General features: G+C 39.3%; 1 protein-coding gene across 1 annotated transcript in view; it reads left to right on the plus strand.

Moving 5' to 3' along the window:
• Positions 1-15,433, plus strand: part of Stxbp3 (syntaxin binding protein 3) — a 45,811-nt gene extending 30,378 nt beyond the window's left edge. The window contains exons 10-19 of the mRNA XM_051177701.1: positions 854-949; positions 1,060-1,117; positions 4,975-5,040; positions 6,145-6,225; positions 7,430-7,568; positions 8,123-8,229; positions 9,527-9,619; positions 11,208-11,293; positions 13,774-13,925; positions 14,770-15,433. Coding sequence (XP_051033658.1) covers positions 854-949; positions 1,060-1,117; positions 4,975-5,040; positions 6,145-6,225; positions 7,430-7,568; positions 8,123-8,229; positions 9,527-9,619; positions 11,208-11,293; positions 13,774-13,925; positions 14,770-14,864 — 973 coding nt within the window. The 3' untranslated portion in view covers positions 14,865-15,433. The remainder of the gene's footprint in view (positions 1-853; positions 950-1,059; positions 1,118-4,974; positions 5,041-6,144; positions 6,226-7,429; positions 7,569-8,122; positions 8,230-9,526; positions 9,620-11,207; positions 11,294-13,773; positions 13,926-14,769) is intronic.
• Positions 15,434-15,950: the final 517 nt, after the last annotated feature.

Consider the following 15,950-nt stretch of genomic DNA (forward strand, 5'->3'; position numbering starts at 1 on the left):
GCATGCTAGCTGGAACAATAGCTCTTAAAGGATGTTTGATGGTTGAACTGTGGGTTGTTTGTAACTGGAGGTTTCTCCTGTCCACCAGTTCACAAATAACCACTCTGAGGCTTAATATTAATTACAAATTGTTTGGCCTATTAGCTCAGGCTTATTAATTAGCCCTTACAACTTGACTCACTTCTATTAGCGTGTATTTTACCATAAGGCTCGTGGCTTGTTACCTTACATCTTGCTTCCCCAGCAGCTACTGGCATCTCCCAGACTCTGCCTTCTTTTTCCCTGTATCTTTGCTTGGATTTCCTGCTTGGCTCTATTCTGCCTGGCTATTGGTCTAATCAGCTTCTTTATTAACCAGTGGTAGTAAAACATATCCACAGCATACAAAAGGGCATCCCACATACATTGTTAGCATATCACAATCATTTTAATCAATTAAAAGACATAACTGCTTGTATATTCAGCTTTGTTGCTTGATTAGTCTTTGCATTTGAGACAAGGTCTCATGTAACTCAGGCTGGCCCTGAGCACTGTTGTTGGGGTGATCTTGACTCCAATCCTTCTAATTCTTCCTTCCAAGTGCCACTCCACCTAGCTACGCTTATTTCTAGAGCAGACTGTGAGATGTTGACTTTTTGCTTTGTAAGATGATGTTCTGCCAAGATTACAACCTAACATCTGAAAGGAAAATGATATTTTTCTAAATTTCTAATAGAAGGGTTCTAATCTGCTTTGGGTTTTGACCCCCTCACATAACAGACTGAGTCTGTTTGTGTTTCAAAATGGTTTAGAAAAACATTTCTTTTACTTTTCGAGGAAGAGAATCCAAAAGTGTTCTCCTCTGTCTGTTTAGGTACAGAACAGATGGGAAGGACAAGGAGGCAGTTCTGGAAGAAGATGACGACCTGTGGGTCCGAGTCCGGCACCGGCACATCGCGGTTGTGTTGGAGTATGTGAGCCCATTCTAACTTTATTCTGTAGTTTTTAGTTACTAAATTATAACTTTAAAATAGTTTTATAAGAACTAACTTAGAAATTTTTTTTTCACATATCTGACAGGGAAATTCCAAAACTTATGAAGGAAATTTCGTCAACCAAGAAAGCTACAGAGGGGAAGGTAAGAGTCTTTCAAAGGGACAGCAAAGGCGCGCTTTTACTTTTAGAGGCAGTGGCTCAGGAGGCTGACCTCAATTGACCTCAAACTCACTGCACAGCTGAGGATGACCTTGAGCAGGAGGTCCTGCCTCCATCACTTAGGTGCTAGGATTGCAGCTATGTACCGCATAGGTCATTGGTGTGTGTGCTCAAGTGTTTGGTGTGTGTACGTGGTGTGTGTGCATGTGTGTGTCTGTGTATGTGGTATATGTGCATGTGTGATGTGTGTGTGATGTGGTGGTCAGAGGACAACTTTTGGGAGTTGGTTTCTCTCCTTTCTTTACATGAGCTCCAGGGATCAAACTCAGGTGGTCAGGCTTGCACAGCAAATGCTTTTACCCACTCAGCCATCTTGTTGGCTTTACAAAGGCAAATTATAAACAAAATTAAAAATGAAAATGGTGAAAGTTACTGTTAACTTTCTATTTGGGGATCATTCTAACACAAAGAGAGAAAGAGAGAAACACCTATGTACCCATTACTTCATTTTTAAAATTAGTAACATTTTTATCTGTGTTACTGCCATTAAAATTTAGTTTTTAAAGACCATTTAGTTAGTTTCATCAGTGCATAGATGAAGGGTTTTATTTTGTTTTGTAAGGATCTCACTATGTTGCCCTTGCTAGCTCATAACAAGGCTGGCCATGAATTCGGAGAGCTCAGTCTGCTCCCAAGTGCTGAGATTAAATTCATGTGCCACCATGCCAGCTCAGATAGTTGAGGTCTCTAGTATTGAAGTATATCTACTACGTAAGTTTAGTGCTCAAGTCTTAATGTGTACTAGCCTGTTTTTTCTTACACACACACATTCCCATGTTATTTTCAGTCTAATGTTAGTACACATTTTCTTTTTGGTGTTATTCTAAACAGCATTAGTTTTAAAATTCTATTTTGTTAGCATATAAAATATAGATGATTTTGTAAATTTTTACTATGGATCCATTGATCCTAATCATCTTATTTTCTTAATCCTAATACTTACTTTAAAGATTAGATTGTTTTTTTGCCTTTTGTTTTTGTTTCATTGTTTTTTGTTTGTTTGTTTTGTTTTGTTGTTGTTATTATTGTTGTTGTTTTGAGACAGGGTTTCCCAGAGTAGCCCTGGCTGTCCTGGAACTCTCTCTGTAGATTAGACTGGCCTTGAACTCACAGAGATCCGCCTGCCTCTGCCTCCCAAGTGCTAGGATTAAAGGTGTGAGACACCACTGCCTAGCAAAATTAGATTTTTTTATAATACTTTGTATAATAATATAACTGGCAAATAAAGAAAAGTTCATCTCTTCTTTCCAGATTAACTTTCATAGACTTGAAACTACTTTTCTTAGGAGTTAAGACGTCCTGGCTCTGGTTAATCCCAGGAGCTGAGGACAGCTGCTGAAAGGGAACCTCCCTGTCTGTGTCCTGCTGGGGAAGCCTGCTCAACCTCCATCACCAAAGTGCTATGCTCAGTGTAGGTTGTTTCATCACATCCCTATAAGAGTCAGGCAGTTCTGTTTTCTTCTTGCCAGCAGACCTTTAATGTTTTGTTTTCTTCATTTTTGTGGTGAGGATCAAGCAGACACAGTGCTAGGCAAGGCCTCTATACTTGTGCATCCTACCTTGGTTCTTGTATTTCATCAGCTACCTTTTCAATATTGTGTTTTGTTTTCCTTTATTCTTTTGTTTGTTTGTTCTTTATTTTTGTTTTTCTCTGTGTAGCCCTGGCTGTCCTGGAGCTCACTCTGTAAACCAGGCTGGCCTCAGATTCACAGAAATCCACCTGCCTCTGCCTCTGCCTCCCCAGGGCTGGGATTAAAAGTGTGTACCACCATGCTTGGCTTCTTTCTCCTTTTTTTCTATTAAAGTGATGAATTATATTTACTGTTTTTGTAACATTGAACCAGCTGTCTTTGTAAAATGAACTCCACTTGGCTATGATGCCTTATCCTGAGTACTGGTGATTCTGTTTGCTAAGCACTTGGTTCCTGTCTAGGAAAAATATTTCCTGTAACATGACCACTCTTCTGTAACTTTCTAGTCTAATTTCCATGTAAAAATTATGTTACTCTGATGGGAGATGTCATTCTGTAAATATGTTTCTCTTATTGGTTAATGAATAAAGCACTGTTGGCCAATAGGAAGAGAAGATAGGTGGGACTAGGAGGAGAGAGGAAGTAGTAGGGAGGAGATTCATCGTGGAGGACAGAGAGAGTAGAACACCAGCCCCTCTCACATGGAAATACTTAGATTAATAGAAATGGGTTAATATTTAAGACAGAGCTAGCCGATAAACTAGTAACTGGCCAATAGCATTATATCTAATACAGAGTCTCTGTGTATTATTTGGGGCTGGTGCAGAGGCAGGACCAGGCTGGTGGGGGAAATAGCTACTCATAACATTACTCTTATGAAATGTGTTGTGATTCTCTCATTTTATCCTGAAAGGATTTGTGTAACTTAGTTGTTCTGTTGTGATTTAAATTCACCATTGAGGATTGAGTATCCTTCACGAAGTTTTTAGTTTAGTTAATGTAAGTTCTTTAGTGCATGCACGTGTGTGTGTGTGTGTGTGTGTGCGCGTGCGCGTGTGTGCGTGCGTGTGTTTATAATTTTTACTTCTGTCACTTTTGAGAAACTACATTTCAAAGAATTTGTCTACTATACTTTTGAACTATTTTCTTAGTCTTTTGGTGTGAATAGACTGTATGCTAATGTTCTGCTTATTAATCTTGATATTATTAATTTGCTTTTCTCATATTATTTCAGTGCTCTTACATTTAATATTTTTAATATTCCAATAGTGGTCGAATACCTGTCTAACATAAATGATTCCCTAGATTTAATCCCTAGTACTGCAAATATATATATATATTTTGGACTTGTTGATTTTTCTCTACTTTAGGTTCATTTTATCTATTACTGTGTGTACAATATGTTTGTGTTGTGCCATGGTGCGCATGTAGAGGCCAGAGCCCTTAGTAAATTCACTTCTCTTCTTCATCTGCTTATGGGTTCTGGGGACTAAGCACAGATCATCAAGCCATCATGGCCAGCAGGTTACCTGCTGAGCCATCTGCTGGTTCTATTACAACAGCCTGTAACAGATTTAGTTTATTTATATGCAGTCTTAATGTCCTTCAACTTTGTCTGATTTAACTTTTCTTCTAGCTTCTTGATTTGGATAGTTAGAGTGTTAATTTTTAACTTTTTTCCTACTGTGTCTATTTAGAGTTATTTTCTTCTCAACATTAGCTAAATCCCAGTGGATTTAGAATAGGTTTTTTCTTCTTTTGTTTTTGGTTTTGGTTATTTGAGACGTGAACTGGTGTCTGGAGTGTTTGCTTAAATCTTTTTGTTTCATGTTCCATGTCTTAGCACTGAGACTCTTCTGCAATCTGTATCTGTGCTTAAGTACCTAGTTAGATTTTTACACCAGGCCTTTGAGTGCAGAGTAGGGCGCTAAAGACAACTACTGCACACATGTTTATCTTATGTTCTGGCTGGCCCCTTTCTCTCTGTAATTCTGAGCTTCTGAAACCTGCCTAGGTAGCCCTGAAGTCAGCATCCCTGGGGGACAGGCAGGTTGAGCTCAGTGACCACCTGCTCTGATTTCTCCATCTTGCTGGTTGTCCATTGCCCAGAAGGTACTGTTTTATCTGTCTACAGGAAAGAGTGTGATAGATTCAGAAGCCCCTAATGTTATCGTAAAACAGCACATTTATTAAGTTAGCTGAATATTAGAACTTATAAATAAGTTCTGGATTGGAAGCTATAATGTGGAATAAATGAGTCATGAGTTTGCTTAGTTTTGTCTTTTGTTGTGTTTGTTGTTTTTCCTAGACGTCACTTAGTGCTCTCACCCAGCTGATGAAGAAGATGCCTCACTTCCGAAAACAGATGACAAAGGTAAGCAGTGGCCTTTGACTGTTTGCCTGCTCCCAAGGTAAGGCTTAGCAGTGTCCCTGGAGTGGTTGCTGGTAGTTGTCTTCCCAACCATTACTGTAGATCTAAGAAATGACCAAACTAGCCACTAACTTTCCTATCTACATCATCTGTATTTTTAAACCTCCCCACTTTTTTTTTTTTTTTTTTTTTGTCTTAAACAGCTAAACAGAATAATTTTAGTATTTCTCAACCTCACAGAAACATTCAGTGTGAGATTATCTAGTGGCTGTTTTATTTGTTTCTAGTGATTGACCCCAATCCATACATTTCCTTAAATGAATCGTTACAAATTAGATTTAAAACCATTTAAATCCAGATAAATCACTTTCTTTCCATTCTTTCCCCTCTGTCTCTCGCTCTCTCCTTCCAGCCATCTGTCCATTTATCCATCAGTCTGTCCATCTTTGGTAGGGCTGAGTTGAGTCTCACTGAACTGGAAGTCACTCTGACCCAGGCTTATGTCAGATGGTGACCTCATCCCTGAGATTGCTGATACTGTCGGTGTGAACCACAGCCACATCCTAGCCCAGCCTTTCCTAGAAATAACTAACTACCTTTCCACATGTTTATAAGAACCAGTAATATAAAAGAAACCTTTTGTTGATCTTTGGGAGTTGACTTTTTTTTCCTTATCCAAATTTCCATTGCTCTTTGGCTCCACACAGATAAAGCACTGTTTTTTGCTGTCTATCTGTTGACCTCTTCGGTTACACTGGTTCTCACTTCCTTTCTTGAGCCGTTTCTCTTCATTGCATGTTTCTTTCTTGCACTTACATCCATCCTAAAACTTTAATATTGGAAGAGAAGGCTCAGAGTTAAGAGCACTGGCTGTTCTTCCAGAGGATCTGGGTTCAGATCCCAGTGTCCACACATGGTGGCTCCCAGTCGATTGTAACTCCAGTTCCACAGGATCTGATGCCCTCTTCTGGCCTCTGGGCACACACAACTGACACTCAGACAAACTTGCAGGCATACACCCATTGAAATAGGTTTTTAAAGTTAAATATTATCAGTTACATAAAGAGTAATTAAAATGTTGTAAATAATCACTTTCCTGTTTTTCAGCAAGTTGTCCATCTTAACTTAGCTGAAGATTGCATGAATAAGTTTAAGCTGAATATTGAGAAACTCTGCAAAACTGAGCAGGTATGTACAGAGCCAGAAACACCCACTTCTGCAGTAGACTCCAGAACGACGTATAAGCTAGCATGTAACTATTCCGCTCAGTACAGCAGTTGAGCTCCACACAATCATAGATTCTAAGGAGGAGACTAACCTAGGCAGTATTAGATGCCCGGTTCTCTGCTTCCTTTCTCAGCTTTGTGATATTATAACAAATACCTGAAACAATGAACTTCAAATGAGAAAAGGCTTGTTTTGGCTTACGGTTTTGGTTGGTTATATTTGGTTTTGGTGCTACGGCACACTTGGTTGAGAATACTTGAGATTACAGTTTTGTGATCAATTAGCTTCGCTGCTTTTAGGTGTGGCACATCATAACGGGGATGTCTGGTAGAAGGAAGCTGAGATAGAGGAAAGGACAGGAATTCCACTGTCCCTGTCACAGGCACAACCCAAAGACTGGAAGACCTCCTTGGGCCCCTACTCTTAATTCCCTCCACCTCTCAAAAGCATCAAAGGACAAAACCGTATCACATGACCCTCTGGGGTCAGTCATTCCAGATCCACCAGCATTGACAACTCAGCCCTCCTTCTTTGTGGACTTGTGTGTGGGTTGTGCCATTCTTTAAATTATGGAGCATCTTGTCAAGGTTTTCTCAGGATGCTTTGCGAGAGTACTATCAGGCAGAACTCTGCACAGCACATTTTTTGTGTATACACACACACACACAATTCCTAAGCTGTTTAGAGTATCACATTAACAGAAATTGAATGCAAGTTGCATGAACAATTAACTATTCTGGTAGCCTCATTACAAGGGTAAAGTGCAATTAATTTTGATAATAAATTTGACCTAACCCAATATGTTCATAATATTGTTCCAATGTGTAATTAACATAAAAACTATTAATGAGATAGTTTCTACTTTCACAAGTACTCAGAAATCCATTGTTTTGCACCCAGCGCACATCCAACAGGTTGAGCACATCAGAAGTGCACATACCCCCATTCTGACTGCCACAATGGCTAGCTTGGGTATACATGACTTTCTTTCCCTTGGATTTGCTTTATGACATTTTGTATTTTGTGCAATGAATAGTTTGCAGCTAATACATTTCCTGTGAAATATCAGTGTTCCACCAAAATTTGACAATTTAGCAATAGATAAAAAGTAATAGAAAAGTAAGTTTGGATTGTGGAGCACTGTCTGCATTTTACTGTCATTAAGGACCTGGCGCTTGGAACAGATGCGGAAGGGCAGCGGGTGAAGGACTCCATGCTGGTGCTCCTCCCAGTGCTGCTCAACAAAAACCATGACAACTGTGACAAAATACGAGCAGTCCTGCTCTATATCTTCGGTATTAATGGTAATGGAAAGCCTACTCATTTCTGTGAATGTATTAAAGTATTAACTCTAAAATCACTAGATCCTCTTTACATTTAGTTGTTACATGTTATTTATATGTTTGTGGTGGATAATATACATGTCATGGCTTGTGACTAGAGGTCATTTTATGACCAGATTTTAGCACCCACCATCACTGACCAGTACCCACATGGTTTCTGCTCTGTGATCTTGCAGTTTGGGTGCATTTTGAGGTTCTGTTCTTTCCTTCCACCATGTGGTTTCCAGGGACCACACCCAGGTTGGCACTCTTAGCACCTTTACTCACTGAGCCATCTCCCCAGCCCCAAGTGACTTTTTAATAACCAGCATGTTACTCACCATAAGGGAGTCAGAAAACCTAAAAGTAAGTAGTTCAGGTGAATACAAAGAAAGTAGGAAACTGAGAGGAGACTAGAGGGGATGCAGGTTTGATTTTTTTTTTTTTTAAGCTTTAGTCCTTGTATTAATTACTTCAAACCTAGAATTAGTTACAGTAGTTATCTGACTGTCCACTCCTGCTTTTACTTCCTCAAGGAACAACTGAAGAAAATTTGGACAGACTGATCCACAATGTAAAGATAGAAGATGACAGTGACATGATTCGGAACTGGAGTCACCTTGGTGTCCCCATTGTTCCTCCAGTAAGGAAGTGTGTGTGTATGTGTGTGTCTGTAGTGTATGGGTGTGTGTATCTGTGTCCGTGGTGTGTGCGTGTGTCTGTGGTATGTGTGGTGTGTGTGTGCCTGTGCTGTGTGTGTCTGTGGTGTGTGCTTGTGCCTGTGGTATGTGTGTGTCTGTAGTGTGTGTGTGTGTCTGTAGTATATGTGTGTGTGTGTGTCTGTAGAGTATGTATGTGTGTATGTAGTGTATGGGTGTGTGTGTCTGTTGTATATGTGTGTGTGTGTGTCTGTAGAGTATGTATGTGCGTCTGTAGTGTATGGGTGTGTGTGTCTGAAGTAAATGTGTGTGTGTGTCTGTGGCGTGTGCATGCATTAACTACTTTTGGAGTCACATTCACTGCCATTGCACCATGAGGTATTTGCATTCTACCTTTGTTTATGGGAATCTTATACACATTTTTGACTTCATCTTACAGAATTTGATTATTAAGTAAACATTCAGGGTTTTTGTTTTGTTTTTGTTTTCATTTTCAGAAACAAAGTCTCATGTAGTCAAGGCTGACCTCAAATTTACTATGTATGAAGGATAACCTTGAACTCCTGTCTCTACTTTCAAGTGATGGGTTACAGTTATGTGCTACTACCCCCCAGTGTATGTGTGGCTGGGAATTACTAGGGAAGCATTCTTATCACCTGAGCTACATGCCCACCTCCAATATTTTGTTTTCTTAGGTAATCTGAATAAATATTTTCTAGTGAATTGTATTTTCAGCTTCTATTATAATTTGCTACTTTTCTCTTTTTTGTTTTCAGCTTCTATTATAATTTGCTACTTTTCTCTTTTTTGATTTATTTGTACCAATGGTTGAATTTTACATCCAACCATTTATACAGCACAGAAAAAAATTACATTCTCTGAAAATAATTTAGGCTCGGGTTGGGCATATACCTTGGTGGTTTAGCACTCACCTAGTATGTTTGAGGTTCTTGGTTCAGTCCCCAATACTACACATAAATAATGAGTAAACAAAAATAAGGTTCAGAGTAAAATTTGAAAGAACTCTATTTAAAACCCCACTCTTTCCCACAAAGTTTTATAAGACTTTTTTTTATGTAAATTCACACTTTCTGACACAAATTTAGTACCAAGGTACAAATACTGTTCAGTGACCCAGCATGTGCCAACCTGCTGTGATTTCTATTTTTTTTTAAGTAGGCAGTTTTACTGTTAAAGTTAATGCAATGCAGATTTAACCTTTGTTAGGAAATGTAAGTTACACTACTGAATGAAATGATTTGTCCCTTTTAATTCTATTAGTCCCAACAAGCCAAGCCAGTGAGAAAAGACCGTTCAGCAGAAGAGACCTTTCAGCTTTCCCGGTGGACACCCTTTATCAAAGACATCATGGAGGTAAAATCCCAGTAACTGAGCGCCATCTCTGTCTACTCATTCCTCTTTGTCATCTGTCAGTGTAAGCACAGCTCACATGCACAAGTTTCTGCAGTGCTTGGAGAGACCACAAAAGGAAGCTTTATCTAGTGGGATTTTATAGCAAAGAAGCTTTTGAAGTCTTAAGGATCTCAGAAAAATTCACCATGATTGATTGATTGATTGATTGATTGATTGATTGATTGATTGATTGATTGGTAGGTAGGTAGGTAGATAGATAGATAGATAGATAGATAGATAGATAGATAGATAGATAGATATGTGAATGCACATACTTCAGTGAAAACATTGCTTTTTTCTAAATAACTATGTAACATTAATTTGGATGACACATGAACACAATGACATTTACATATGTCTTAGTCAAAAGTTAAGTCTGGGGTAGAGGGGCATGCCTTTAATCTCAGCCCTTGGGAGGCAGAAGCAGGGGGATCTCTGTGAGTTCAAGGCCAGCCTGGTCTACACAGTGAGTTCCAGGATAGCTAGGGCTGTTACACAGAAAAACCCTGTCCAAAAAAAACCATAACCAAGAAGTATGTGGTTAAACCATACACCCCACTATATTTTATTGTTAGAGTCATGAAGTAAATATACTTTTAATGTTGTTTGCTTTTAGAAAATAATATTAATTTATAGGAATTATAAATTGCCTTAGGAGCTCAAATAAAAAAAAAACATTTTTTCAGCTTTCCTTTGAGTAATTATACTTCTGACTCTACCTTCCTTTGGGTGCTAATGCTTTTACTATTTTTCTGCTTTTCCAAGCTAATTTTATATCATTTGTAAATGCATGAACACATCCAACAAACAGAAAGCGGTTAGACTTTGTTTTCTACAGTTTAAGTTCCTCACACCTAACAATGATCATGCAAAAGTAGCTTTTCTTAACTGGTTATTTTTGAAATGAAAATAAACGTGTTCAAACTCTGTAACAAGGTTTTTCATGCTAAATCCAGAAACCACACATTGAATGCGTGACTGTCTATATGTGTGTTGTGTCTCAGAGCAACTGCTCTGAAGGACAGTGGCCTGGGTGCTTTGAAGGACAATGGCCTGGGTGCTCTGAAGGACAGCGGCCTGAGTGCCATTTAGATACCTCTAGCATCCCTAGAGCTGAAAGGTTCTCATACCATTGCAGGCCCTCCAATAAAGAAAGGCAGATCTTAAGTACGTGTTGGTTTAATATGTGAGTAAATTAGTACACTCAATTTTAAATTTATTTTTATTCATGTAATTATGCCTGTATGTGTTTGGGTATGTGCACATGAGTATAGGTGCCCATGGAAGCCAGAGGCATTGGATCCCATGGAGCTAGAGTTACAGACAGTGTAAGCTGTCTGATGTGGGTGCTGGGAACTGAGTTTCAGTCCTTCAGAAGAACAGTAAGTGCACTAAGCCACCTCTCCAGCCCGAGTATATGGATTTTTACTGCAAGTAAGATTTATGGGTATAAAGAAGGGCCATGCATCTTTAATGTTCATTAGAACTGCATACAAAACAGATTTCTGATACTACATTTTCTTGATGCTTTGATGATTTTCTTCTCTAGGATGCCATTGATAATAGATTAGATTCCAAAGAATGGCCATACTGTTCCCGGTGCCCAGCAGTGTGGAATGGCTCTGGAGCTGTGAGGTAAACTATAAACAAAAGTCACTAAAATGTTTGTGCTAGAACACTATCAACCAATAATTGAAAATGCTGCACAAGTGTTCCCTTTGAAGCATATAGTAAAGTATATAACGTAATGAAATGAACTTAGGAAAGCATACTTTATAATACAGAATACTTTCATAAAACCTCCCCACACATCTTTTTCCTTATATATCATAGCTTCCCTTCCTACCTCCCTTCTGACTTGTGCTCTGATTTAGTCTCTAATTTTTCTCATCTGTCTGAGTTTAATCTTTTACCCATATGTATATACTTTCTTCTAACTATATTTCTACCCCATGTAATGTATGGAATTGTGCCTTGTAGGGTTTTGTTTTGTTTTAATTCTGTATATGGATACACAAACGACACAACACATGTACATAGGTCAGAAGACTTATAGGAGATTGTTCTGTCCCTCCACCACATGGGTCCTGAGAATTGAACACAAGTCATCAGGCCTGGCAGCAAGTAAACCTCTTTACCTAAGGAGCCATCTCATGACCCATGTAGGGTCTTCTCTTAATGTTTGGCTTCTGTCAATTTAACTGTGTTATGTCAACATGCAGTTCTCTCTTGTTTATTCTACCTGGGGGTTTGTTGTGTTTCTTTCATGTTCATCCAATTCGGGGGGTTTTCAGTGTTGTATTTTTGAGTGTTTTTTTCGTTGTTTCCTGGTCCCTTTCTCTCTCCTGGGTTCTGAAGATTTGCCATTGTCCCAGAGTTGCCAGAGCTCTGCTTTCCCCTTTGTTCTTCAGTTGTCTCTACCTGTTTTCCTTTAGTGCATCTGCTGACTGTATTTCATTGTGTGGCACATCTGCTTTCGTCGTTGGTTCTTTGTAGTTTCCATGTCTGCCTTTTGTTTTGTTAGTCAGTGGTGCTGAAGGTAAAATCTAGGGTTAGGCAAGCTCGTCATCGCTAAGTCACTGTCAGCGCTCTTGTCCTGTCTGCTGAGACTGCATCCATGAACTTGACATTTTTAAAATCTTACGTTCACACAGTTGCACATACCATGTAGACATATATGATGTGCTTTGGGCTTTGCTCTTCTCTTACTAAACCCACTTTCTACCACAGTACTGATCACCTTGTTTTTATGCATATCTACATTTCACTGAAATTGGACCTTTTAGGTAATGATGTAGAGCGACTCTTGAGTTGTTTTCTGTGGTGAGGTTTTAAAGATTTATTTTTAATTATGTGTATGTTGGGGAAGTATGTGCATGTGTGTGCACGTGTCCACACAGCCCAAAGATGTTGGATCCCCTGGAGCTGGAGTTGCAAACTGAACTCAGGTCCTCTGCAAGAGTAATACTCTCAGAACCTTCTCATCATCTAACCCCTTTTGGTATAATTTGTGTAGACTTAAAGTGTAGACTTTTTCTTTCTTGTTGTGTAGAGCCATGTAACCCTTTTGAGTTTATTTTTCAGCTTGGCTTAGCGGTTGTTTCTGTCTGTGTAGTTTAGCGATCAGCTGTTGTCTGGGCAGACATTGTCATTGCTTCAGGCATGTCCCTTCCATCCTCCACTGATCACACTGAGGCCTAAGGAATACAGTCTACCATGGCCAGCTCTCAGGCCCGCTCTTCTCCTTCCCATCTTTACCCAGACGGTCTTGAGTCTCCCTGCATGTAAGTAGTTGATGGCCAGCAGAGCCTACAGAGCATATCCTTGAGGATTTGTTTCCTTATTCCTCGCTTCTTGGCCATTCCTCTTCAGTTTCTGACAGATGTGATGGCGTTTGGTCATCATTCTGTTGTGGAGTCCCAGCTGTCCCAGTGCCATGCGAGGTCCTAGTCAGCCCCTGTCCTCTTTCCCTGCTTGTCCTCAGCTCTTACTCTTGCAAGGCTACACCCCGATTTCCTATAAATTCCAACAAATAGACTCTTCAGGGGTAATATAAAGTAAAAGAGGGGGCTGGAAGGATGGCTCAGAGATTAAGAGCACTGGCTGATCTTCTAGAGCACCCACATCACAGCTCACAACTGTCAGGAACTCCAGTCCCACAGGATCCAACGCTCCTCTCTGGCCTCCCAAGGCACTGCATCCACATGGGGCACAGACTCATATGTAGGCAATACACACACAAAATGAAAATTAGAAAGTATTTTAAACATTAAAGTAATGTTAGCTTTCTAAGTAAAAATGCTGAGCTAGCATTATTTTAGTGTTTGGAAATAAGGTTTTATGTATCTATACTTATCCGTTCATCCATCTCCTAGGCCAGCCTTAAACGCTTTGTCCTACTGTCTCATCCTCCCAAATAAAACTGTGAGTGATTATTCAACCTGGAATGTGAAGTGGGGCTGTGCTGCCTTTTCTAACTGTGGTGAAATTGTTCCATGATTATATACTTCATTAAGACCAAGGCGGGTGCTTCCAAAGGGGAGTTTGATTGAGGCTACATACAGTGTGACTTTAGGAATGCCTATGGCATGGTAGCTTTATTTTTTACTTTCTAGTGCTCGCCAAAAACCCAGAGCTAACTATTTGGACCTGGACCGGAAAAATGGATCAAGGCTGATTATTTTTGTAATTGGAGGAATTACATACTCTGAGATGCGTTGTGCGTATGAAGTTTCTCAGGCTCATAAATCCTGTGAGGTTATTATTGGTAAGACTTTCATCTTCTCTGTTTCTAAAATGTTTAAGGCAAACTATATTCTTGTGTGCAGGAAAAGAATTAATCACAAAACATGTTTTGTAAATTTTCAGTTTTTTTCCTAGTTGGTATTTTGATAATTTTATTTTAAAATATTCTTTTGTTTAGGGGCTTGAATTTGCTCCTTTAAAACTACATCTTCTGATATCTGCTGTGCTCATTGAATGCTTTTGTGATATATTAAAACATTTTTACTTCAGTAGTATTTGTTTTCATGTGTATGTATCTAACATTGTTGAGGCCTGTGTGGAACTGACTTGCTAGCCAGCCTGGGCTAGCAAGATGGCCCAGTGGGTAAAAATTGCTTGCCAGGCAAGTCTGACAGGCTCCAGTCCCAGAGCCCATAATGGCAGGAGAGAGTCCTCTGACCTCCACACCTGTGTCATGGCACATATGTGCCTGCATGTGTGAGTGTGTATAATAAAGCCAATTAGAATTTTTTTCAGTGAAGAGAGCTGCAGGAACTGTCTGACAGGCCTTGGATCACAGCACTGCTTACTGCATAGAGAGTTTCTGCTTGCAAGTGACAACTGCTACATCTCTGTTACAAGGATAGGGAAAATTCCTCGTTTTTCTCTTGACTGCTTGCCAAGCCATAGCAAAGTCAGACAGACCCTAGTGAAGGCAGTGTTTCTGAAGAGTTACTGAGCGTGCTTAGTAACGAGAGTTGATAGGGCTTTTGTAACAATGCTGTAGAAGTGTTGTTCAAGCACACCAAACATTGTGTATGTGAAGGACAAGGTTTTAAGCCAAAGGCATTTTTTTAATTCTGAAAATTTATTATTTCTTCCACCAGGTTCCACACACATTTTAACACCCAGAAAGCTGCTGGATGACATAAAGATGCTGAATAAGTCAAAGGATAAAGTTTCCTTTCTTAAGGAAGAGTAGCTTTTTTATTGTCGTTTGGAGGTTTTGTTAATATGTTCAGCTAAAACAGAAGATATTGCTGTCATAACTTAAACAGTGTAAATATTTTATGGGGTAATGTGCTTTTCAAATATACTTCTTAAGGGACTTTATGTATTATTGGACTTGCCATTTCTAATAATTTAAATACTGTTGCTGCTTTGACCAAGATATGACATTAAAGTGCTTTCTAATCAGTTAAAAGATATGGGTGATTTTTATAGCCACCTGTATAAATACTAATTACTGACTGGACACTTAGGCTGAAATACAGTGTTCAGGGGCAAAATGATTTTGAATGAAGAGATTATAAAAGTAAAAACTGTAAATGTATGTATGATAAAATTATTTCTTATAAGTGCAATTTCTTAAAACTGAAAGTCAAAAAATTTATGTATAAAATAATTCCAATTAATATGATTTCACTGTGTATAGTACCTGCAAGATACTTCTAAAGAGCACAGTTTTATATGTTTGAGATCATGTCTGCTCAAGTTAGAAACCAAAAATAATCATGAACATTCTAAGAAAATAAATATATAGTCATCAAACTTTTCTGAGTTTTTATTTCTTTTTGACTCTGAATTGGAGCCAGAAAGAAGAAAAAGCCTGTAAGTTCCCATCAACTCAGTACCTAATGATTCTCAAAACCAGTGTGAGGCTGCGTGATATAGATGTGTCTGCAGGAGTGAGTGTGAGAGGCTTGGGATAGATGGGGTCTGCAGGTGTGTGTCAGTGTGTGTATGAGTGGGGGGGGGGGGCTTGGTGATATAGAAGGGTCTGTGGGTGTGGGTGTCATGTAAGGGAGCATCATTTCAGCTCTCTGCTTGACCATGGAGCAGTCCAACTTTGAATTGCTCTTGTTCAGACTTTTGTTTTTACTGCACTTTCTGGTTTCGAACCCCTGTCAACTTGTATAACCATTTCCATAATGGAGATTGTTACCGGTGGCACAGCATGTGTGTGCTTAGACTGTTAGTGCCTTTGTTGTTGTTTTCTTCCAGAGCTGAGGATTGACACAGGGTCTCACCCATGTTAAGCAAATGTTCTACCACTGAGCTACATCCA

This window comes from Phodopus roborovskii, unplaced genomic scaffold, assembly GCF_943737965.1.
Source record: "Phodopus roborovskii unplaced genomic scaffold, PHOROB, whole genome shotgun sequence".
Lineage (NCBI taxonomy): Eukaryota > Metazoa > Chordata > Mammalia > Rodentia > Cricetidae > Phodopus > Phodopus roborovskii.